The sequence below is a fragment of the Melanaphis sacchari genome, unplaced genomic scaffold (genome assembly GCF_002803265.2).
Source record: "Melanaphis sacchari strain LSU unplaced genomic scaffold, SCAv2.0 Contig65_pilon_pilon, whole genome shotgun sequence".
Classification (NCBI taxonomy): Eukaryota; Metazoa; Arthropoda; class Insecta; order Hemiptera; family Aphididae; genus Melanaphis; species Melanaphis sacchari.
Window position 1 is genome coordinate 2,423,361 of NW_020271469.1, and position 27,177 is coordinate 2,450,537.

General features: G+C 29.4%; 1 protein-coding gene across 1 annotated transcript; it reads right to left on the reverse strand.

Annotated features, from left to right (window-relative positions):
• Window positions 1-705: 705 nt before the first annotated feature.
• On the reverse strand, window positions 706-25,547 carry LOC112600509 (agrin). The gene is made up of 9 exons (XM_025347749.1): window positions 25,042-25,547; window positions 7,748-7,879; window positions 7,405-7,552; window positions 6,626-6,787; window positions 5,952-6,266; window positions 4,793-4,954; window positions 2,763-2,885; window positions 1,345-1,521; window positions 706-1,015 (listed from the first exon to the last, which is right to left on the reverse strand). Exons 1-9 carry the CDS (start codon window positions 25,109-25,111, stop codon window positions 784-786), a joined length of 1,521 nt encoding a protein of 506 aa, XP_025203534.1. The 5' UTR covers window positions 25,112-25,547; the 3' UTR covers window positions 706-783.
• Window positions 25,548-27,177: the final 1,630 nt, after the last annotated feature.

Below are 27,177 nucleotides of genomic sequence, written 5' to 3' on the forward strand. Positions count from 1 at the left end.
CCATAATTTATTTGTTATAAATGAAACAGCAGGTATGACATTAAATTATAACAATTATAAGTATCCAAAATTGATTGACCAGTATATTTAGTTAAAATGTCATTACATAAATATGTTTAATTTTTATACAATATGTATTGGCACTTGCTAAATTTAATATTCTTAAGGCGGGCAAGACACTTAATGTTATCAACTTGATAGGTCAATGCTTAAGTAAATATTTTTTTTGACAGCACAATATATTATTATTAATTAATAAATAATCTTAAAATTAAAATTCAATACCCTAGAATCTAAGTATTAGGTAATATGTTTGAATTTGATTGATTTTCATGCCATGTCGCTCATTTATATAATATTATCTATAATAATGTAGTACATTAAGTCATTAAGTCTATATAAGAAAAAAAAAGCGTCTGGTGTTATAAGAATTTTATAAAGAAAGAGAAATACGTTCAATGATTTACAAAACAACTTGTGACATCGACATCAATTCTTAATTTTTAAACACATTTAAGGTGGTTAACGTTTAAAATATAGGATTTCAAATTATGTTTACACGAAATATATTGATGAGTCTCAGATGTTATTAGGCGCGTTTAGTGTTTAAAAAAATCATATTAAATTAAAATACAAACATAGTATAATATTGAAAAAAAAAAACGCCATATACTATTATTATAATCGTTACGAATAATAATGATAATAATAAATTATGTATGCGTAATCGTGAATAATAGTATAATACTATAATACTATAATAAATAATAATATTATGTAGGATCAGTACAAATAGTTTTTGGGCTCTTCGGTGGGCTGTCCGCAAACTCCATGATACTGTTTGCTGACCAGCGACCGGGACCGGCAGTTCTCCATTTCCAAGAAACAGTCGTTGCTGTAAGTCTTCAGATCGGTGCCGCATATCGGGTCGTACAGGGTCGGACACACTCTCTGGCATCCTTTGAACTGGAATCCGGTCAGACACCTCTTCATGGGCACTACATATACGTGTTTCCTGCGAAAATATAACGACCATCAGGACTCTGGATAACTGGACTTAGGTATAGCGTTGCAAAGATTTATGTTTTTAACGCGTGGTGTCCGCGGCGAAGTCCAAGTAATTCCAAGGTACTCAGCTAAATATGATTGATTTGTTTTCCTAATTTCCAAATATTTGTGTTAAGTTCTGCCAACTCTTTGTTACGTTCGACCCGACCATAAAAAATAGATGTGGCACGTTGGACCGGTGGGCGCATCGTGTCATTTAGGTAACGCCATAACGATTTAAACATGTTGATTGTGTAACTACTCTCTTAGCGGCCTTAGCCCAAAGCGTGCACTCACCCACAGTTTTCGCGTTTCATTTCGCACTCGTTCCTGTACAGCTTGTTGTCAGATCCGCACACAAACTCTTTGGTCTTGTCACATTGTTGGTGGCACAAGGCTGTTGTCGGACAGTGGTGTGGCGGAACGGCCACAACTTTTTGTCCGCATGTGTTCATCTTCAAATCACACTCCGACCTATAGACAGTGTGTTGTAATATCATTATCAAGTCGATAAAATGTATTAGTGATTGGCTGATAAAAGTAGATTATTATTATTTTATGGGCTAAATTCGTGCTCTATTAAAAACATTAAATTATTCATTTCCATTTCTAAACTTCTACTATGTTTGTCGAAGCGGCCACGAATTTTTATTTAACACTCGAGTAAAAAATAGTAGAGAGAACTATAAAATGTTAAATGATCCATTCAATTATTCAATGCGTCAAATAGATAGTACCTTCATACCTACTTTAATAAAAAAATTGATCATTTATATTAACTGCACAGTAATTGGACAGCTACAGTCAATAATTAAGATTAAGTTTTTATTTTATTTTTAAGTTTTTTGATTTGATAGAGGAGAGAATAAAAATTATTTAATTTCGTTACTGTAAGAATACTTGTTTATCAAAATAGTTGTTCAAGTATGTATAAAATCCTGTAATTGATATTGACGTACTAGGCATAATCAATTAGTTAAATTTATCTTTATAACTACGGATAAATAACTAAATGCTTAATTATTATGAATTGTTGGACTGCGTAACAAACTAAAGTTCTCTGTAAAATCACATTATCTTGTAAAATAGTGATATTCCACTCTTTCCTTTCTTTTTGCTCGGTTTAATGACTTGTGATTTTTGTCTATAGAGTAAAGTATAGATAAAGTATAGGTACTTAACAACACCAAGTAGATATACTTAATAATTTTAAACCGTTAGAATAATATAAGGAAAGGTGACATAAATTGGTCAAAAAATACTGTGAAATATCATAAATATTATTTGAATTTCATACCTCGACAAAAATGCTTACTTCATAATGGACGCCATCTTACGTTTATAATTTATAAAAATTAAATGAAAACTTTTTAGGTACCTAATGCTATTTTATTTATTTTTAGTTGAAAAGAATAAATTTTATTAATTTTTTATAGTCATTTTAAAATGTCTTGTTTGCTTGCCTCATCTTACACATATATAAGCTGAAATTCGTAGACATAAATTTACGTAATTCATTCAACGCTTAAAAAAGTTAAAATGATCAATTATATTTATTTAGTTTCTCGCGCCATTTGTCTTTAAGTTTGGGGAACATGGTATATAATTTGTAGGTATTAATAATGATTATTTAATTTAATATAATATATTTAAATATCAATGGTAGAATACTAGAAGCTTAAAGACATAAGGCACGAATTAAACGTGAAACTAACCTGTAAACGTTGCCGTCGGACGCGCATACCGGTTCTTCGCGTTCGTTTTCACAGCTCTGCGGGCACTTTTCTGTGGACAGCAGTGACGAGCACTTGCCCAAATGTGCCATTTGGATTCCTCTCCTAAAACGACACAGCGCGACGAATTTTAGTAACAATAATAACGTGTAACTATTATTAAACAAAGTTTTTTGTTATTTACCAATACATTATATTATAATTTATAATATATTTTAATTTATTTTTTATACATCATACGTATATTATATTTTATAAATGATAGTATAACCTATGAAGTATTATTATAAAATAATATCTTTATTATTCATTTTTGCAGGTAGATTGATTATAACATATGCCTTAGACGCCCTCAAAGTCAGAGAAGTATTGAGAGGTTTAATCTGGATGTCAAATAGAACATTGGATTAATTTGTGTGTAATTCCAAAAAAAATAGTTTATTTTATTGAACATTTGGACGTAGTCTATAAAAAGCTTTATTTGGAAATGACCCAAAAATTGGATTAATACATCAAATTTACCATTTGATCTGTTGAAAAAATTAACAACGAAAAAAGATTTCGAAAATACATTACAGATAAAGGAAATTAACCTATTGGGGATTGCTGAAAATAATAAAATTATCTGCCAATTATGTGATTTAAGTAAGAAAACATAAATTCAATGTAAACGTAGTAATAAAAATCAAATTATATAGTTGCAATGAAAATTATAAAGGTAGATAATAGAATACGGTAAAAATATTCTTTTAGATCTTAATTGAAAATTATTTTTAATTAGGAAACAAAAAAAGAGCAGACGATTTTTATATTAATAAATGCGTTGTTATTTGGAGTACCGAAAGTTTATAGGGGACTTATAGATCCATCAAACATATTTGTGTGATTACGAAACAAGAACAAAAAATATTGCATAAGCTTAGAACAAAATATGGTTTACTTAAAGTATGATTCAGTAGTAAATGTTCGAAAAAATTAATAATTAAATTCGTCACTAATGATCAAGTTGATAAAAATTTTGAATTTTCAGTGCCAGAAATTATTTAAAAAATTTCAGGATGGCAAGGATTTTTATATTGTTCATGCAAGGCAAATACTCCTTGCCAGTCAAGTCAGAGTGCATGTTTTAAAAATAACATGCTATGTAAATGTGTCAATGTCATAATCAATTGTCGTGAAAAAATAAATAATTAGGATATTATTTCATAATAAATTATACTTTATATAAATAACACTATCATTTATAAAATATAATATACAATTATATTCGTATGTTATAATAATATTATATTATTTTTTTTTTTTTATGAAAAATAAATTAAAATATAATTTAATAAATATAATATAATATAATTTATTGGTAGGTAATTAACAAAAATAATTGTTTTATAATAATTACACTAAGCACACAATAGGTATTATCCATTTCATGAAATGGATATCCACATAATGTATTTTCATCGAATTTCACAATCTGGATATTTAGTTCATGAAATGAGTGATTTTACTATGTGGATGCTACGTAAAAATATTCATACAATATTCATAGGTCAGATCGTGTTGTATTATTCAATAGTAATATTTAAAAAAATAATAATTTATGATACGTTAAAATAAATTTTGAATAATTTGTCGTCGTATTGTTAGATATTAGATAATATAAAAAAAAAAATGTATAGAATGAATCCTTTTCTTCGAGGTGTCACTACTTCATTAGAATCAACGTTAATTTCAAATTTATACAAATATTGAGCAATAATATTTTTTAATATTATATTTGTTAAACTTGACTGTAATATATTTTTGATTTTTATTCAAAATTTAGACCATTTAAAAATCGTAATTGCTACGTGTATAATATAATAATAAATGCTGATGTTTTTTTTTGTCGGAAGTTATAACTTTCATTTTTAGCGCTTTAATTCCTATTATTACAGTCACATCTAAACTTAATCCACATTCAAAAATGTGTAAGTATTCTTTATATAATGTATTGTAATAAAAATACATACAAACAAGTGGCCTGGTCCAATTGACATTGATTTTTGTAAGTCTGAGCGTCGTTTCCACAAATCGGGTCCGCTTCATCTGGACATTGACCCTTGTTGCACTTGTTGATTCTGGCCCTACACTTTTCCAAATCTACCTTGGTCACCTTCTTCTTGGACTGTTGACTGTTAAACAAAAATAGGTAACAGGAAATGTTAAGTTACCTAAGTATATGAAAATCCTCGAAATTTTAACTTAACCCAACCTAACTCCGTACATTGTTGAGGAATAGTAAGTAAGTTCGTACACGAGAGTAGCAGGTAAAAAACTTTGGATTACTACAAATTATTAATTTCAGTTCCACACTAATCGTATTAATTTATTTTGTTTGTTTATTTTTTTTCAAGATATTAATAACACTAACTATATTTTAATACAAACGATATTATATCATAATTTATTATAAAAATAATAGTTTGAAAAATTCTACCTTTTATAGTTATTTAATTTAATAAGTATAAATAATAAAGTATTATGAATAAAAATTGGGAACCCAAAAATGTACTTTTGTCAAAATACTGGGTTTTCAAAAGAAGCAATTTAATGTATAATGAGTTATGCTGAATAAGAAAAAAAACCTATTTTTCTGCATTTAAAAATTTGCGATCATCCAAAACGTACCAATTTAATGGAAATAGTACGTTTTTATTGTCTAAATACCATATAGAAAACGTTCGTTTTGGATTAATCAGTCATTTTTAAAAGCGGATTTAATCGGGAAACAATACGTTTTGATCTTTTTGGTTACGCCAATTGATTTATCAACTTTTTTCACGAGAATCGAAACATAACTCAATTTTGAAAATTTTTACAAAAATACATTTTGAATTCCCGCCCCTTTAATAGGTACCTAATCCATGCTACATATTCCAATCATCATAAATAAATGATTACTAGGTATAGGAACTTACATAGATAATTATTTTACCTACTAGGGCCTAGGCGCAAGTAGGGAGTTAAATTGACGGGGGCTCAAGCCTCCTCCCTAAGCACCACCCTATTTGCGCCACTAGGCCTTGTGTAGAAACTTACAATTGCTCTATAAATTAGGTTTAGTATTAACTATTTTAAGGAGTTTTGTCGGATCAGGTTAAATCATTATTCGTTTTATTCTGTTCTCACCCGCAGTTGAGCATTTTCATTTCGCACTCGCTACGGTATACGTTGCCATCGGAGCCGCATGTCAGCCTGTCTTTCTCTTTGTCACAACTCACTGGACACGCGTTCGCTGAACCGACCCGATTACGTTCTTGGCTTAAGCAGAACGCCATGGGCACCTCGAACACGTGCTTACCACAGTTTTTGGACTTCATCCGGCACGCGTTGCTGTATATGTTGCCGTCTGACCCGCAAGTAGGCTTCGACACTCGCCAACATGATTCCCGACAGTGTCTGGTCGTCTGACAATGTTTCTTGGACGTCCTCACCACTCCTTGGCTACCATAAAAATGATTATTATACTCTTATGTTCATTAAAATGTCAATAGTACAAGTATATTCATCTCAGTCGCGGTTTTTGGAAAAATTAAACGTTTTTAATAAGTTGAACTCAATGACAAATATATAATATATAGGCACTTGAAGTATTCGCTGTAACAATATTCTGCAGCGACCTATTTTGTTTTATTGTTTTTATCGATCGCAGTTAAATAATCAAAATTCCAATAAATGAATTAATAATAATCAATAACATACACGATGAATGACCCTGTTCCGGTAAATATAGATCGTACATATATCATTAAATCATTATGTTATTACATAATTTATATTATGCAATGTATCCAGGCTCTTACCCGCAAGTGAACAGTTTCATCTGACAAGTGTTTCTGTAAACATTTCCGTCGGATCCACAAATTGGTCCATCCATTGGCGCTTGTTCACAGTTTACCGGACAGTTTTCCCGATGGGCCGATATGTTGTTACACGGTCCCAAGTGCGACATCGACGTGCCAACCCTGCGCAAAACAAACGTGAATAATATTAATAATATTTACATCGTAATATAAATGATAGATCGAGTGTTTTAGATATGTATTTAATAATATACATTGTATTTCGATTGTCTCGAAGAAACATAAATTGAATATTATAAGTGTTTAATAAATTAAAAATGTATAAGTATAAATAATGATCATTATAAAAATCGTATAAATAATATATTTCTGGCGTGGCTGTAGTTTAGAGACGTTTTATTGAGATCGAATAATATTTTTTAAGAATACTTCCTTGTGTAGATATGTAAATATAGGCATTTAGGATAAAAATGCTATTTGTTGAAAGGATGTAAATAGGTATCTGTGAAGTTTATTTTCTTAGTTACCATGACGTATTCTGCGTTTGCTTATCAAACCAGTCGACTACCCCGTTTGTGCATGGTTGTGTACATATTGTGTGTAACATTATATAATACTTATATTAGGTTAGTCGGGTTATTTTTAACTATATTGTTTTTTACATTTTATTGTTTTTAATATTTTAATTATTTTTCATCCCCTAGGTATGTTTGTGTACTCTGAAATGTTGTACACGGACAGCTGTAAGTTATTTTATTTATATCATACGGCGTACTAACCTACATATTTCCACTTGCATCATACATCTGTTCAGGTACGTTCGGCCGTCGGTACCACACACCGGGTCCTGTTCTTTGCCGCAACGGTGTTCGCAATTCGATCCGTAAGCCCGCAAACACTGCGTTGAACTCTCCGCTGTGACTATGCCTGCAGTGTACACGCAGTAAAGGGGAAAAAAAGAGGGCGATCGGTGTGATTATGATATTATCGATTAAATGGACACATAATAAGTAATGACGATAATGGTATATTATCGCCGAGCGTAATAATAGAAATAATAATTATTATAATATGTAACAATAACAGTAGATAACAACAACAATAGATTAACGTCATTTTCACCTTTGCCGCAAGTTTTCTTTTTCATCTCACACTCGTTTGGATAGATTATACCGTCCGAACCGCATACCGGTTCTTCAGAACTCCCCTGAGGACATATCCTTGGGCACGCGGAATCCCTGGCTCCGGATGCGCCTGTGGCAATAAAAATAATTGATTTTAATGATGACGCACAATAATAACAATAATACACAGATTTCTATGTATTATACTTATCACTAGATTAGGAATTCTAAATAAAACGTATACAAGACAATTGAAGTTCGTCCGGTATTATATTCTTAATCGGAAAATTTGCCTATTGATAAATGAAAATTGCAAGCTATTTAGGTAGTATACTGAAACACTGAAGATAAACATGTTATGTTAGATACCTGTAGGATATCGAATACCTACTTATATGATATAATATAAAAGTATGTGTAATAAATAATAATATAATCTTAACAATTAATTCCGATTTCAATAACATGATAATCGGATGTAAAATTAATGACACGTGACACACTTCTACAGTTCTCTACATGTCTCGACATAATAAAATTGAAAACGTTATTATTTATTGATAATAAATGCTTTCGTGTGTCGCCGCTTCCGCTCTACGTCGTAGACAATTGAGAAAAGTATTATGATCGGTACGAATACATTATTGTTGTGAATGTTATGTCGTTATGATATAATATATTGTACGTATAATGCGTGATATGTTTACTGTTTGTTCACTTCATTAATTATGCACTGCTAACGGTTTGTGTCAATATTTAATCGCATTTAAAGTAATCATTTTTATTGCATAGAAAGTCCGTCAAACACATTAAAAAACGTTTTATACGTTCTAACTCTGTATGGTATTATCGGCGCAGCATAGCATTTTTAAACACTTCTCGACCTCCATAACATGCATGTGTTTATTATGTACACAAATTATAACACGCAAATTCGCCACAGCGTATGTATCAGTGTATTTACGAATGTTCGTTTCCGGAGAAATTTAATCAAATTTTCTGACAACGTTGAGCGAACGTGTGAGAGTAGGTAAATACTAGTATAATAATAATTTAATATTCTGCGCGTCGTGTCGATATAGGTTCGCGTATCTAATATATGTTGTCGTGTTTTGGGTTAGTATTATAAATTATAGTATGGATCATATTTTAGTCTGTAGGGTTTATGTCACGCTTCCTGTGCTCCGTGATGATTAACAGTGTCGTTATTCATTACACGCCGCATTTGTCGTTAGTATATCATACAGAGTGACTCACCAAGCATGCTTACCCCCTTTTTCTTTCAATGTCGGAATTATTCAAAATCTGATTTTTGGGATTTTATAATTTATAAAAATTATCCAAGCATAATCAACATTAAAACCGACATTACAATATATATTTTATATTTTTAAGCACTTTTATGCTTAGGTAGTATAATTGTATAAACATTTTAATTACTAAAAAATTACTCGTTTGAATTTTGAATTAGTAATATTAAATATTAAAAAAAAATATATTAACTATATTTTTATGATAAAATTTACAGTTTAAAGAGAATTTTAATTTAAAAAATGTACACATAAGACACATTCTTAAATAGTGCAAAATATCTCAAGAATTTAAAAATGTTATCACTATAAGTATTCATTATTAAATTAAAAAATTGGAACGAGAATGATAGACGAATCACTCCGTATAACCGTACACAAATGCTCAGTCACGCCAATTAATCCCCTGCTTTACTGCACCGTTGCGCTTATAAATATATGGATGTATTATTATTGTTATACATAAACGACCACGATTTCCGATCGATCACGATCGTTGATCTCGGTTGTTGTTTTTCACCATGCCTTTCGTATATAATATATTATTATAATTCTGCTGGATGATATGTACGTATATAATACATTATGTATAGTCACTAGTCCTGTGGTTTTATGTTTCTAGTCACTCGTGTGTAATATATGAATAGTCAGTAGAAACCTATTTTAGATCCGAATAAGCATTTGTCTTACTTAGTGCCGGATTAAGGTTGTTTCCTCTCATATAATATATTATCATTACCTATTTACTAATAGTAGACGATTATATTTTGTCTAAATACTTCACGATCTACCTTCTTTCCCCCACACCATAATAAAATGAATTCCAAAGACATTAATTTTGAGTATTTAAAAAAAAAAAAAATAATAATCTCAAGTTTAAACTTCTAAATTACAATAAATAGAAAAAACCATATTCTATTCTATTCCTGTCGCTCTTTATGACATATAGGCGTTTTGATCTTTAAATGCAGAATAATATTAATATTAGTATAATATGATACATTGATACATATTTCCAGAAGTTCGCTTAAATTTTAATTCCATATATTTTATACAAAATTTTATTAAAATTCCGATAACGTATACTTATAATAATTTGAAGTTCAAATGAGAGTCATAAGAATTATAGTGGATAAATATATTTACAATTTTTTGGTTGTCCTATCATCTAAACTTGATAATATTTTATAGTAAATGCATGTGTTATGTACATACTACATAATATATGTTTCCGAATAAAAATTTGATTTTGTAGTTGATACGTGTTTGTGTGATTAATTTTGCAAACAAGAAATTAAACAATACATTTACCTGATTACTTATTATAGTTTTACGCGTGTTACGGTATGTGTAAATATAAAACCTACCTATATAATATATAGTAATTAGTAATATGATATAACATAGTGTGTTTTACTGGTTTACTAATATGTACTTGTACTATGATTTTAGGATAACATGCTACTTACTAGTACAAGTCTTCATTTTTCGATAAATATTAAAAAAAATTAATAATAATAATAATAAAGTAAGTAACGTAAAACTGTTTATAGTATTTACTTAAAAGTTAATACATATATTTTTTAAGAATTAGTACGAGAGTCGCCCGGAAAGTATGGTTACAACATATTTAATAATTTTAAAGTGCATTTATTTTCACAAAATTCCCAGAGATTGTACTACTCGCACATGTATAAAGTCATTTTTCTACATTATCACCGTTTAAATTAACGCATTTCTATAGGCGTTGCTCCAAATTTTGTTACCAATGCAGTCAAAGAACTCACATTTCGTCTAATATTAGCCATTATTCAACTGTAAATTGAATTATATATCACATTATATTAAGTTTAGGTTTAAATTTCTTGCAATAATTAACAAACAAACTCTATAACCTTAATATTATAAGACTGTACACTGCATAGTTTGAAACTAATCCATGATCCTATACGCATCATTGTTTTCTTTCCTGTTTGATGTTCTGAATCTGCATTTCTTTACTTGGATATTTTTTCGACGAAATTAAAAATAAGTAAAAAACTATATTGAAAAAAAAGAATATTGGTTTCCAAACAAAAAAAAAATATAAATTTCAACACGAAGAAATCGTGTATAGGGATATTTACACAATATAATAAACATGTAAAATTTTTTTTCTTTTTTAGTCAATGACGGTTTATCGTGAGGTATAATGGAGCTATTGAAAGACACGCGTTGAAAATTCGAAATAAAATCACAGTAAGTAAAACCGTCAACTAATAATGTTTTTAATCCTCAGCTGTTTCGCTAAACGGATATTTACATTCCCCGTGCACGACGACATGTCGACATGCACTCGGATTATGTATTATGAGTATTTCATTTTAATCTGATGATGTTTCGCGTGAATATCGGGCACAAGCTCTATATCTACTTTTAAGCCAGATTACTTGTACATGTTATATTGATGTACACACTACGCACACTAACTCGGTATGTAAAACGAGTTTTCATCTGAAAACACTCAATATGACGTGTATTGCGTTCGCATAAATACTTTACCCTCACAAAGCTATAATATTATATCAGTCAACATAATATTAAACTTACAAACGAGTACGTAGCATTTAATATTTTACTTTTATGCCCGCAATATAATATGAAATAGCTTTTACTGCGATGCGCGCTAACGATAAATATTTTGTTCGAGGATATCAGTTTACAATTTTATTTCAACATTTTTCATCCCCACCGATGTATAGCGTATCCCGAATACGAGTAAAATAAATGTGCAGCGGGACTCGTGCTTGCAAAATATTTTTGCTGGTAATAAGTTCAATGTGCGTTTACAACCCGAATGACGTGTTTTATTTTTTGCTATCGTGAAACAGAATATTTACAATCTGTATACATTAATACTGAAGCTTTTACCGTGGGTTACAAAATTTGCATTCAATAATATGAACTATATGCTGATATAAACTATTTTAATATCGTTAGGTGGTGTAGCCATGTAGCATAATAAACACTATGTTTTTAGACAAAAAACTATTAAAATAAACCTACTATACTTAATGTATTATTGCATTGATCACTTACAGGTTACAACACAGTATTTTACATATTGCACTCAATCTTTACACGTTCACCGTTAAATTTCTATGTATACTTTACGTTTCTGCAACGCTCGTTTCAGAGTCGAAAAATATTCAACGCGATTTACCTACTTAAAAACACTTACTAGGAAAATCGACTTTAAGTGACGTGATTATTTAGAACTATGATGGTTAACGGAATGAGATATGTTGGGGGTGTGGTGGGGGAGGGATAGAATCCACTCCTCCACAGACCTAACCTCATCCCTTGAATGCTACACGCACCACGTAGGTTCAGAAAATCACTAGCCGACCAGAGCTACCATCGCTGCAGAGTGCAGGTTCACCCACGTCATCATTATAATGTATATATATATATATATATATATATATATATAATATTATTTACTGCAGCGGCGCATGGTTACGGTGGAATACGCGCGCGCACGTTACTTTCTATTGCCGTCTGGCCAGCCAGGTCTGCTAGAGGGTCACTAGCCTCGTTCTTTGTTATAACCGCGATCACAATAGAAATAGAAATGTGACCATCGCATGACGGCTACAGATGTCGTGGATGACCTACTGACCAGAACGTAAAAAATACATAAACACACATACACGCGTGCACACACTTCAGACACGCACACCGCGAATTTATTTAAATTAGTCTTACTGTTAACAGTTTTTTTTCTACGCTCGTCATATCCACGCACGCCGTTAATAATAATAATGATAATATTGTACATTATAATTACGCACTTAAAATATGATATAATAATATTAGGTACTTTTGTGTATCCATTTATCGTGTGGAGTCATAAGTATACGGGAACTGCGTCTATTTCAATCCGGAAATCCGTTCCGTAAAAATAAAATTCGATATAATCGTGCGTGTCCTGTTATAGTTTATATCTAGTTTGAAAAGCACTAACGTATGATAACTGCTAACCGCTAGAGTATAATTGGTTTTTAACATTTTTCGTAAGTATTATAATATTTTATAGTGTATTAGGTAGTGTAAATTATTATATTATATCAAAATAAAACACAAATATTTGAAAAACACGTATAATTGCCTCGTGTAAAATATAGAAATGCAATACTCCTTTTAATATTCCGATGTATTGTAATTATTATTTTTAAACTAAACGTTTCATTATCGTTCTAAAATCCTTGGTATATTTTTTTTAATGGTTTTAAAAGTAAACAGAAAAAACTGTACTTATTTATTGTGCAGGTAGGTACGTACTTTAATATTACTTATTCGATCACGTCACGTCATCACGTATAATATAATAATTATTAAGTTCTCGAAACCACTTCTCCCAAAGTCTCAAAGTTTAATAAAATATTTAACACGATTTTAACGAGGAGATAGTTATTATACTGATCGCGTGTAGTACAATCCCATTATAAATTTAATGACTTATCGGTATTGTGGTTGTTATTTTTTTAACCGCTAAAAACATCGTCAACACCGACGACGTTAGTATTTTACGGTTTGGTCTTAACTATTTAACTATCGAGGACAACTAATAATAGTTAAAGATATATAGTACCAAGTACTAAGTTTGTATTGCATGAAATTTATAATATATCGTATCCTACACGCAGATATACTTAATAAATGTATAATAATGTTTAATATTATATTGTTTTAGGATGCGTGTTATATGGGTACCGGCGTTTCATTCTAACGGTATATAATAATAATATACGTTTAGTTACACACATTAACTAATGCTACCAAGCACCAAATATCAGTTGTTACACGTGATGTAAAGATAGTTAAACGAAACGGCACTTTATGTATAATGTATATATAGTTGTAAATTTGTAAGATGTAAAACATGTTATACGTAACTAAAGGGTGAGATGGTAAGATACCATTTCATTGTAAGTATAAGTCTGTACTTGTACTTAATACATAAAATAATTGTGCCGGGCGGGGACATGTTTCGGAAACCAGTCGGTGGCTCTTACATTTCTGGATTGCAATATTTTTTCACCGTTATAACATAGATATGTATTTATAAAATAAAAACCGATGTTATTAATCAATCGGCCAATAGAGAAGATTTATTTATGCGAAACTACTAAGTCTAAGCATATTCTATACTTATTAATTATTGTTTTATGAATAAATGCTATTCATTATTTATTATACGTATATCGGGGGTTACCAAATGGTGAGCGGTTCGAGAATAAAATTTATAAGGCCCAAAGACGGGACATTTATTTTTTAAATTATTTTTTTGGTGGTAAATTAAAAGAAATTTTTATTTTGCCTTTAGTTTTTTTGGATAAACATAATAATTATGCATTCAATTGTTATGGGTTTCAGAAACTTTTTTAATAAGTGCCTCACTAAAAATATGAATAAGTGATCCTTGTCGTTTAATATGATATATCAATCTAATATATCATATACTTGTACATACAGATTTAACACGTATTGTATTACGCAATTAATAGGTGTAGTATATTCTATATGCGTTATAATATAATATACAACATGAGTATAAGAATATAAACGGGCTATAAAGATATTTATGTGTATTTGTTTTTTAACTAATAATTCGCTTCAGAAGCATTCGGGTCAACTGTCTTTTCACATTGGAATTAAAACATATTATGTACACCAATTAATCAATTATTTTTTTTTATATTTAACTTAACATAGCTTACCATAGTCTGACAAACATATAATGTTACGCGTTCGTGTTTTCTGTGTTATGAGCATCAAATCTATATGATACCTATATATAATATATAATAGACGTCTATTGTTTTATTAAAAATTCTACGTTTAGACGTTTTTTTAAACGATTTCGTTTCTCAAAGTTGACGGTCGATCGTCGACCGTGAATTCTAGTAGGTATACGTGTAATAACAACTTTCATTGAATCACGTATTTAAGAATTATGTAAGTAAATAAGTACATGCGCGTAAATACTATATGTTACATTAAGTTTTCTATTGTTTAATTTTAATTTAATTTTCCACGACAAAACATATTAGTATATATTATGTATGTGTACATAATATATTATATCATATCATATACTGGGTTAGGTATATATATTATAAACATATAGTTATTCTTATTATTTATACAAGTTTAGCAAGTAAACTTATTTTCTTATGCTCATTTTTATTTTATTTTTTAAATTTATTAATGTTATAGATAACTAAATTTCTTATTGCTTAATATTAATGATTGCGATAACGATTTGACACATTCCTATAAAAGTATGATATATAGTGTAAAGAATATATAATATGCAATATACTAGTATGCATATGAAATAAACATTAAATGGAAAATATTTTAACGTAAAATTTAGGTTGCTTAAAAATATATGCATTTCTTGTTTTTTCAAAACAGTGTAATTTACAACAATAACTAACAGTACTATTTACCTATACTTGAATAAGTTAATTTTAGATAATGTTTCATTTTTATTTTTTATCAATGAGTAATGAATACATATTAACAGACACATAATATCGAATATTAAAATAATATATTATACTATTTTTCTTATTCATAGATGATTAAAGTATATAATAATTTATATAAAAAAAATCATGTGAACATTTTTAATTATTTAGCGTACAATTTATTACACATAACATGATATATTATTCTGTTGAAGATTTAGATTTTTTTTTTTGTTTTTTATCACATACTATATTAATCTGGTTCAGTAACCTAATCTATTTTTTTTTTTTTTTAATAGCAGGTATTGTCATTATGATGAGTAACTTCATAATTGCAATGCACATAATAATATAAGTATCGTGTAAAATAATAATATTTTTCCAAGAAACTTAAGATAAAAAAAAAATGAAAGATGCAATATTATAAAATTTATGAAACACCGACATTGCAAACCATTGTGTCTGCTACAAAACTACTGCTACTGCTTCTATTAATAATATAATAATAATGATAATGATCTCTAATGACTACTGTAATTCAAAGAACAAGAAGTTAAACTGTCGTTTTAGACTCTTCAGTGTTCGCATTATATTATATATTATATTAGGTATATATTTTTTTTATGTGATATTAGATCCTTTTGTCTGAAAGAATCATCATTGTCTTTGATCTCTACCTATACCTATCATCATTCATCACTATAGATATAATATACCGTTGTACTTATATGATTTTTTGTTACGTATTAATGGAAATGGTCATTAGACATTTCATATCTAATAAAATGTTCTATACATATATACACATAATGAAGTGATATTTTACTTTATGATACCTATAGATAAAATTATTACTATTTTAAACGTATGCGTAAAATTAAGGTAAAGTTTTATTTTGAAAACTGAAAATTAATTGAAATACGTATTACAATATCAATATTAATAAATAATAATATTGTTGTTTGATTTAGAAAAAAAAAAATTAAAAGGCGAGTACAGTGTACCAGTATTTTCTATTAAATAAACTTAGATAATAAGTTTATAGTATACACATTTAAATTGATAACCAACCAATGTTAATACTACAGTTAACAGAATAGATATTTACACTTAATCGTATTTCAGATTATTTCAGAGATGAACGTAAACGAGAATATTTATACTACGTTATTAAACACTATAACCCATGATGTAATTTCAAAAGATGATTACAAACGGCTTCTTAAACAAGTCGATTTTATATTGGCGTGTCTACTTAAAAAATTGATATAAAACCAAAAATCCAATTAAGAAAGCGAACTGCCTAGTTCGTCAACATTATCGCCAGAGAATAGCGATATGCATTAAAAATATATTCTGAAACTTACGGCATCGAATATAAATAATATTGACAAAAAGTAGTTATAATCTACATAAAATAACAGTAATTCCAGCCAGATTCCTGATTGAAACTGTGCAGTGTCTAATTTATGAGCGAGCTTCGTGGTTTGTGGTTTTATTTAATTATTTTTTAAATCATTTTTATTTTTATCCATAAAACGATTCATTTTACGGTTATACTATTTTATGTATTATCTATAGGACTATAACTATTTTGGTATACACACGTCACACGTATATAGTGTTATAACTTTATAAATGTTGTTTGCTCGCTAAAATAATAATTATTGTTACCTATAGATATATAAAGAAGGAATATACTTATTCAATTAAATACGGCACGTAAATTAGACATCATGGTACGTTTTTGACTCAAAATTTGATTAGAAATATGCATACAGCGTTGCGTTTTTTAAATTTTATTAATTTTCGTCGATGCTTTAACGATGGATGACGATTAAACGGTTATTAGTTGAGTTGGTGCATAGTATATTATTATAATAGGTAATATATAGTCAAATAATATACGGTTACGATGTGCGAACGTGTGTATCTTACACATAATATTAGATTATAACATCTTCAATGAATCGTTTTACAGGTTGATGAAAAAGGAAAACCTGTGAATGACGAGCGCGCGTATTGTGTGGAAATGAACTATGAATGAAATACAAAATTGAAAGTAGCTGTAAGTTAAATTTTTTTTTTCGAATTTTTTGATTTCAAAGTATGTTGATATATCGATAAATAATAATGTACTTATAATTGTTGTAGAAATGTAGAATTATTATACGCATTACTGTGTAATATTGTTGTGTATAAGTACAGCCATGTAAGATATAACTTACATATTTCATATAAGGTCTATGAAGATATACAGTTATACATATACCATAAGGATTATAAGAAGTTAGTAAACAGTTTTAATGGTCTTGGCATAATTCTTGACACTCCAATTATGTTTAGTTTAATAGTTTAAAAATAGGTCTAAAGTGTAAAATAATTATATAATCCTTTCCAACATGTATATATAATTGACGTTAAAGCTATAAGGTTTGCAGGTTGTTGCAACATTTTTGAAATTGTTCAATAAAAATACGAAACAATAAAATTAAAAATACTAGTAGTTAAGTATTAATGAGATAAATATCTGTAAATGTTTTGTGATATGGCTAAAGAAAATTAAATTGAAATACTCAAAAACTACCAATAGGTGGGTATAATTTCTTAAACTAGACATAATTCTTTGTTAAAAAAAAATTGCATTGAAGTGTTTATTTCTATGTCGTTTATTATGCCTCAATCTTTCATTATTGTACTTGACCATATGCAAAATAATTGTCTCGTCATCGGAAACTGCTATAATAACGGTCAACTACTGCGCCTTAAATTATTTTACCCTGGTCGTGACTGAACCACTGAACCACACCAATTCGGAAAATATTTACGATACACTCGCCATTGCACATGGTGTTGTGTAGAAAATTGTATTTGCTAAAACTTCCTTACACATATTGTACAATGGCTAAATCCATGAAAGACAGTTATATGTAATGTACGAAAAATGAGGACAATGTACTTGATCGATTTATCAAATTAAAGTGAACAGTTTTCATAGAAGAGCAAATATGTGTAGCCTAGCTTCGACGAGGCGGAGAGGTCACGACAGTATAATCGACCGATTGCGTAGTAGGTATTACTACTTTAAATATGCAAAATTAAAAAAGCGAAAAGTAAGTTGTTTAGTAGATGAGTGAGCCACTGTAATGTATGTTTTTAAATTTGAGTTCAATGGTAAATCATTGCATTCGAAAAACGATTTTGAACGAATATTATAACTTAGGTACGTATATTTTATATTGTTATTATAGGAATTTATTTTACTGTTACGGTATATTGAATTAATTTTCGTTTAAAACATAATATTTATTATATTATCAATATTTCATCATCATTATAGTGTACATTTTTTATATCATTTATTATTGTTATTAATTTTTGAGTTAATACTTTTCTGTAAAACACGTTATACATATTATGTATGTTGTATAAATAGAAAATAGTATAAAATTAATCCAAAACTATAGAACCATGGAAACGTATTAAATATTTTTTAAATGTCGTTGTGTATATAAAATATAATAATAAACGTAAAAGTCTACACGAATAATATTTTTAAATTGCAATAAAATAACTAAAATCGTTAATCGATGTTTGAATTTTTAATTTCGTTCAAGGTACCTATAAAATTCAACTTCAAATGTCCATAAAAAAAAAAAAAGCCATGCCTATTAAATTGAATACATTCGGATTAGATATATAGTGGTACGATATTATAATTTATAAGACGTATCCGGAAGTTTGCAACTGAATTTATAATAATTGTAAATGATTTATGGGTTGCGTCCGGGGGCCACGTTTGAAATTTTACTCCACAAAATGTACCGAAAATACACACAATTGGTAGAATACCACGGTCAGCGACACCGTTATTATTACGTTTATAGACGTAAGTAGCTAATGTCTGTTGCGGACCACACGCGAGTAGATATCCAATGTACACGATGTATATTATAATATACTCCTTTTTTTTTTTTTTTGCGTCGGACGTTTACGACGGGACAGCGGTATCGGAATATTATAATAACATAACGGTAACCCAACCCGGGTATACGGTATCCGTTTGAGGTTCAATATAATATCGCGCAAATAAGTGTAATAACGATTACGTATTTACGCGTTTTTGCCGCATTTGACGCGCAGCTATTAAATTCTGTATTGGAATATACGATGGTATATTCGTTCGCGAAACGATCATAACGGAGGTAGTCGTAAAACAATTATCGCGTGATGGCGGTTCTCGGTGGAGGCGACGGAGACGACTATATAATATTATTATTATTATTATTATTATTATTATTATTATTATCGCGGTGGTGAGTGGCGACACGAACACGGCCGAAAGTTCACTGAACCAATCGAGTTCCGATGATACTCGTAGCGTATGTTTTAATGATATCGCTGCAGCAGTGAAGTATGCATGACATTATTGTATAATAATAATAATAATAATAATAATAAGAACAATAATAGATATCGCGCACGTTATGCAAGGTCGTCGGTTTTGCTGCAATGGTCGACCGCGGAAATACCAAAGGAAATTACAAAATCAAAAAGAACAAAAATCGAAGAAACTGTTTAGAGTCTGCGGTGGCGAGCGCACCTGCAGAGTACAGAGTCGGCGGTCGTCCGTTCGTCGTGATCGTCCGTGGCGTGTACGTTTCTAAGGTACCTATGTGTTCAATATTGTAATATACGTATAATATACTACATTATAATATGTATCATAATGACAAGGCCGAGAACCAGTTTTTGTGCGCGGCCATTGGCGATCGCCGTGTACTTGTTGTGTGTACAAAAATAATAAATAATCGGTGTGGCGTGTCGTGGAAAATTGGATATGGCATCGGGAACGGATGTGTGGAAAAAAAAAAAAAAATCGGTTTTTCGAGATCCGCACCGGACGCGTGCGCGAGCGCCCGCACTTGCTCGTCTGACCGCACTGTAGTAATAATGCAATGCGGTTTAGCCGTTTCGACGACCGTTGGCGTTTCGTGGTCCGAATTCTCGCGACTTCGTTGCCCGGTAATGTCATTATAATTCTTGATTTTTTTTTTTCTGGTGTACCTTTGTGCGAGGAGAACACACGTATTATTATTGATATTACGTGTCTTACACGTACACGTTCGATGTGTCTCGTATAATGTATACCGTTCCCGCATACGAATTCGATTACGTTCGTGATCGAGTCGAACGACGCGTGTCGTGCCCCGTGATGCACTGAAATACTGAATTACCTATAGTATGTCTCTTGTCGATGTTTAATAATATATTTATATAGGTACGACTTGTACACTGCAACTGTCACGTCTGTTATCTTGTGGCGCTTCCAGACCAGTTCATATAGGATGGGAAGGAGGGGGGTGGTTTGAAAACTAAAGTTTTAAACTCGATTTTTGCATAATATTATAGTTTTAAATTGCTTATTATAATATATATATATATATATATTTAAAAACAGTATGAATAAAAAATATTTTTACTTAAAATTTGATGGTAGGTTAAATTACTTTAATATTATAAATGACAGAGTAAAATCCCATTTAAATACAACAATTTTCACTACGCTTTAAAACAACAAAATATCTATATTATTTATTATTAGTAGGTAAATATAGTATGCATTAGAAACCAGAAACCAGAAACTAGGAACTGTTCATTTACAAAAAAAATCTAGCATAAAAATTAAAAATATTTGTAAAAATGTTATGAAGAAGTGACTACTCCTTCGCCTTCCTTGAATGCACCCTTGCTAACATCATATTAACATATGTCTACGATATTTGTATCTGAATAACATATATATAACTTTAAAAAAAATGTCTCTTATCTTCGTTATTTTTCTGTAATATTTCGGAATAGAATCGTTACCATCATTATACAATAAATTTATTTGAACCAAAATTGTAAATGACATAACTTTAAAATTGCAACGGCATCCTTAAATTTTTTTATTAAACTGAAAAAAAAAAATTAAATTATAATTATTTATTTTTTTGAAACTAATTAATTAGTTTTTTTGTATCTCTTGAATAATCTGTATTTTTTCGTAGTTTCGTGATATTATTGATATTGCATTAATGACAAGTATCAGAAAGTTTTCTAACATAATGGCAATAGAAAAATATCATTTATAAGCGTTAAATTTTGTTATTAAGCTTGTTTTTTTTTTTTTTTTTGTAAAAATATCATTATTACAATTTTTAACATCCTGATTTTTTTCCGCATGGATTTCGTTGATTTCGATCAAAAGTTATTTCCATATAGATCGACAATAAGTAAAAGAATATTTGTGTGTTTAACAAAAACCTAAATTTTATTTTATTTATTTTAGGATTACTAATATATCGATATTATCTGCTTATTCTAGTGATATCCATAAATCATCAATCACCACAAGTAATTAAGGAATTTAGGATTAAATTTCCGTCATCGAACGACACGCAAGTTATGTTTCACGCAAATATTGTAGCATATTTAGTTTTGTAAGCCACCATTTCAAACGGTCGTGTAACCATAAATAACCAGTTTCCTATTAGCCATATTATGCGCCGTTGCATTCCATTTGGTGTCTTGTGAAGCTTCCTTTTCCTCCTTGGTTCTTTCCTCGCCAACACCACGCGTCTCTACTACTAGTGCACCATATTCATTTCCCTTCGCCGCTCGCCTATGGTTTATATAACATGAACTTGTTACGTGTATATATGCAGGCGTATTTATAATACTACTACTCTGATAGTTATGTGTAGCGCTGACATCGACCTTTCGCCCATTATACATAGGTACCTACATGTAATATATAGTACATCCGTAGACGATACATAAACGTGCGTCCCTCATGACGCTTTGTCATTTCAATGGGCCGCCTACATGATAATAATAATAATAGTAATAATAATAATAATAATAATAATAATAATATGTATCTTGTCGGATCTCGTTTGTTAGAGTTATACGGGAAATAAAAATAAGATAACATCTAAAAAATCATTAATTTAAAACATAAAATAGGTACTATTGTAGAAGTATTATAAATTTTATAAATTAGCGTTTTGTGCGACAACGGTATAAATGTGCATTTGTGACAAATCGGACTTGGGATAACGCAAAATAATTAAATATAAAATATTATTATGATTATATTGTGATAGACATGTTGCGTTACAATTTTATTTTGTGTTAGTAGTTAGTTGTATCCAAAATTTTTTTCACATAATCGCAATTTGATATGACTACAGTATCATATATGTATGTGTGTGTTTTTTTTACTTAAAACCCTAGACTCTAGAGTAATATTATATTAATGATACTGACTATACTGAGCATTGAAGATTAAATTAAAAAACTTACAATAACGAATAAGGTGATGAAATTACTGGTTGTTAATTTTGGTGAATAAAAATGTGTATTTATTCATTTAGTTTATAGATTAATGGAAAATATAATGTTAATAAATAACATAAAATTATTAATAAGAAATGATAAATTTAAATTAAAATATTAACAATGTATTACTTACAACTAAATAAAAAGCAAATAACGCAGCTTGGGGTACAAAAGAAAACAATTATTGAATGGATCAGATAGTTATTACAGTATTCTGAGTACAATTAATTTGCTCTATAGGTAGAGATAAAAATCTGTTAATATATCGATATAGTCGCATTTAAATTACTTGAAGGTAAATATTTGGTACATTTTAAAGTTTGATTTTCTTGTTACTTAAGTTATATATATTTTTCCATTTTTAAGGAAAAATGTTATATTTGAAATTATTAAATACACGTAACTGTCTATAATATGTATGTTTGTACACACATTTACATACCTACTTTCCGGTTCAACCAGTATTTTAACCGTTAAGTCTCGTTTGAAAATGTCAAATATCTATTATAATTATTTAGGTACTCGGAAAAATTGTACTATAAAATGACAATGGTGATACATTTTCAAAAACGTTATATACTCTGAATTCAATTTTTTTTTTTCGTGATATATTATTATTACTTAAGTAAGTCAGTAATAAATAAATAAATATATATTGCATCTCTCTGAGGCCTCTCTAGAATGAACAAAAAGTATGTGTATGAAGCATAAATCATAATTATGATGGACAGTGACGAAGTTTTTTACATACAATTTTTAAATTCTTAAAATTGCAATGTTGGTAGATAGATATTATTAGATTGAAAAATCTGGTTGAACTGGATAAACGTGTAATTTTTTTCTTTAAAATAAAAAAAAAATAAATTATTTTCTGTATCGATATTGGATTTCTTAACTCCCCTAAGATATATAAGTTGTTTGATTAATCAGCTATCGAAAGAAATCTTGTATGCAATTTAAAAATAAGGTACCAAGAAATTATTAATGTCATTTTTAAATGAGGTTTATGACCTTTTAATTAAATATTATGTTAGTAAATAAGATTTCAAAAAATTAATTAATCTTATAATGTATTATCAAGTTATTTTACGAAATTCAATACCTATTTGCAATAATCACATAATATATTAATTTGACTTTAAGCTTATATAATTTAGAATATACAATAATTAAAAAAGTATTTATTAGATGTCTATAGTGTTTACTGTAAAATAGTTATAGTTTATAATATATTATTTTTATTATTATAGTTTCATTTGCTACCTATAAAAATAACAAATAATAAACATAGAGTGTTACAGAAATAATTATTAATAAATAATTTTTTAAATTACCTTAAATTGATTATTATAAATTATTATTTGTACAGCATATACTTAAATATTATTTATATGACGCAAATTTTATTAATTTGACAAAAATAATCTAGTGAAATTAATATAAGTTTTAATACCGATTGTCCCAGTGAACATAACTATTTTAAGCTTTTACTTATGCGTTATTTATATAATAGCTAATAATAATAATAATATATTATGTGTTATAATCAAATAACAAATTTTACAAAATATATTTTTAATTGATCGGTTGAGTAATGAAATCATGAACTATTTAAATACTTAATAAATACACATTTTTATAATCGAAATTGATTAATAAGGACTTTAAAAATGTTGAAAAATATACAACAAATCATAAGTCATAAGTTATGAGTTATTATTTTGTTTTGTATACCAACATTTGTAGTTAACATATTATGAACATATAAAACATTGATATATTACAGCATATGTAGTACGTGATATGCAATGCAACTAATTTTTAACACACAATTCGATGAATATTTTGGATAGAAGAAAAAAAAAATTAAAAAAAAGAAAAAGAAAATATTCTGTTATCTTAAAATTGTAAAATAACCATCGTAAAGTCTTCGCACTAGTAAATTCACGCCTATACCTGTATACATAATGAACTTGATTTTTTTCTAACCTTTAAAGTATAGAATAAAATATATTGTGTGGCTTAAAATTACGATATAACAACAACGATAACGATAATAGAAATAATATTATGCTCACCGTGATAGATCAGGCATTGGCACAGACACCAGCAAATGGCAAGGTACTCGGCAAATCCGAGACTCTTCATCGTATCGCAAGGTATAGATTATACTCTTTCGTCGATTACGGAATACGGTTTGTGCTCGCTGGAGTATATATAAGTATACAGTTTCAACAATTGCACATTACACTGTCCCGATGTGTGTATACAGTTTTAAGTATTAAAGTATTGTGTGTGTATGCCGGTTTTAAGGTTATAGCGATGAAAACTAGAACTTCGATGCACGATGCAACGCCGGGCACGTTTATTTAAGTGTCTCGGGATAAGAGAATTACTATACTATATACGATTCGCGTGCCGGTCGTCCTCCGCAGAGTGTGAGCGCGAGACTGCGCGTGTGTTATATCGTACTGACTGATAGGTACGACCGATACGATGCACCTGGAGCAGGGCCACAACCTACTGACTCCGTTCTAGAAAATACCGGCGGCAATGAACTGGGCACACGAAAAAACGTACGAAACGAAAAAATGCAAGAGAGGAGAAAGGCGGTAGATGCGGTACGACAGAAAATATAAGATAATAATAATAATAATAATAATATAGTCGCGTATCGGGACGGCGTGTTAGTGTGCGCGTGCGGCGGAAAAAGCGATCGGCCGGTCTGCGGAAGGGGAACGCGCACGGCGCTCGAAGATGCAACAGCAGCAGTGGTCTTCATTTCTCTCTCTACAGCTGCTGCACCAGCGGCCGTCGTTCATTTCTCCTTTTATCATTATTATTATTATTATTATTTATTATCCGTCTTTCTCCGCGATGTTACTCCTAGGTACTGCTATTATCACGGCTAATAGGTTATACACACAAACGCTTAATGAAAAATAGACAAATGTAATATATATATATCTCGGAATGTTTCGGACGTTTCCTCCCTGCGCCTCACTTCCGACGACTTCGGTTTTGTGATTTGATGTTATACGTGCGCGAATAATAATATAATTAATATATAATATTATTATTATTACTGTCACCTCCGTGACTATAGGTCGTCTGGTAAAACGTACGTTATTTTTCTATCAAAGTAAATGCGTGGTAAAAAACAATTGTGTTGCAATTTGAAAGCTGTACTATAATTATATTTATATTATGCTCTGTTCCGTGGTGGACTTAACCTTCCGCAAAAATCAAGCCACACTTGAGACTACCCGTAGCTCTACGCGCGTTTAATTACACACTGCTCCAAATGTCGAGCCGTATTCTTTTTAAAACGAATATAATGTTATGAACTGCATACAATAAAATACTGTGTAAATAATGTGTACCAATAATGCACGGTGGTGCTGTACTTCTAATAATGAACTGGAAAAAAATGAAAATGTAATGGACCTTGATTTTTTTTTAAACGATCACAAATCTACATTTTTACTTCATACGAGAAATCGATTTATGAAAATCGAATCTGTTTAGCGGGGTAACATCAAAAGAAAACCTAACGCAGTGGATAGTCTAAAATGACTATTTTTACTCTACTGATATGTATAGTATATATATATATATAAATAAGCTAGTAATTTATTTGTTTTATTTATTGTATTATAAATAGGGCCTGCAAACGTTATAAAGTTATATTTGACAAAAAACGATGGAAATTTGTGAACGTAATTATAACGGAAAACGATAAACATAAATGATTAAATAACACGAAAACAATAATACATAACGATTAAGAAAATATATGATATATCATCAAACAAAACACAACGAAAAACGGTATGTGTAGTATATCATTAAACGAAATAATTAAATTCCAATTATTTAATAATTATTATTTAAAAAATGTATTAAAAATTTTAACTCTGAATAAACGATAAACGCAAAAGTTGAATAACGTTTAAATTCTGAACAACGTTAAATTCAACATTTATGTAACGTTTTAATTGTATAAATAACGTAGATACATATAACAAATATTTATTTTTTTTCAAATGCAAATCCTGATTATAAATGAGCAATGTCCAATTATACAAATATAAAATGTATGTCTAGTGTTCATAGAGAACAGTTGGACGTGTACACGCGACTATGACTGGCTAATTTATAATTTAATTTATAGAACAGTCGTCGGATTATAACAGTATACGCACTAAGTTTAC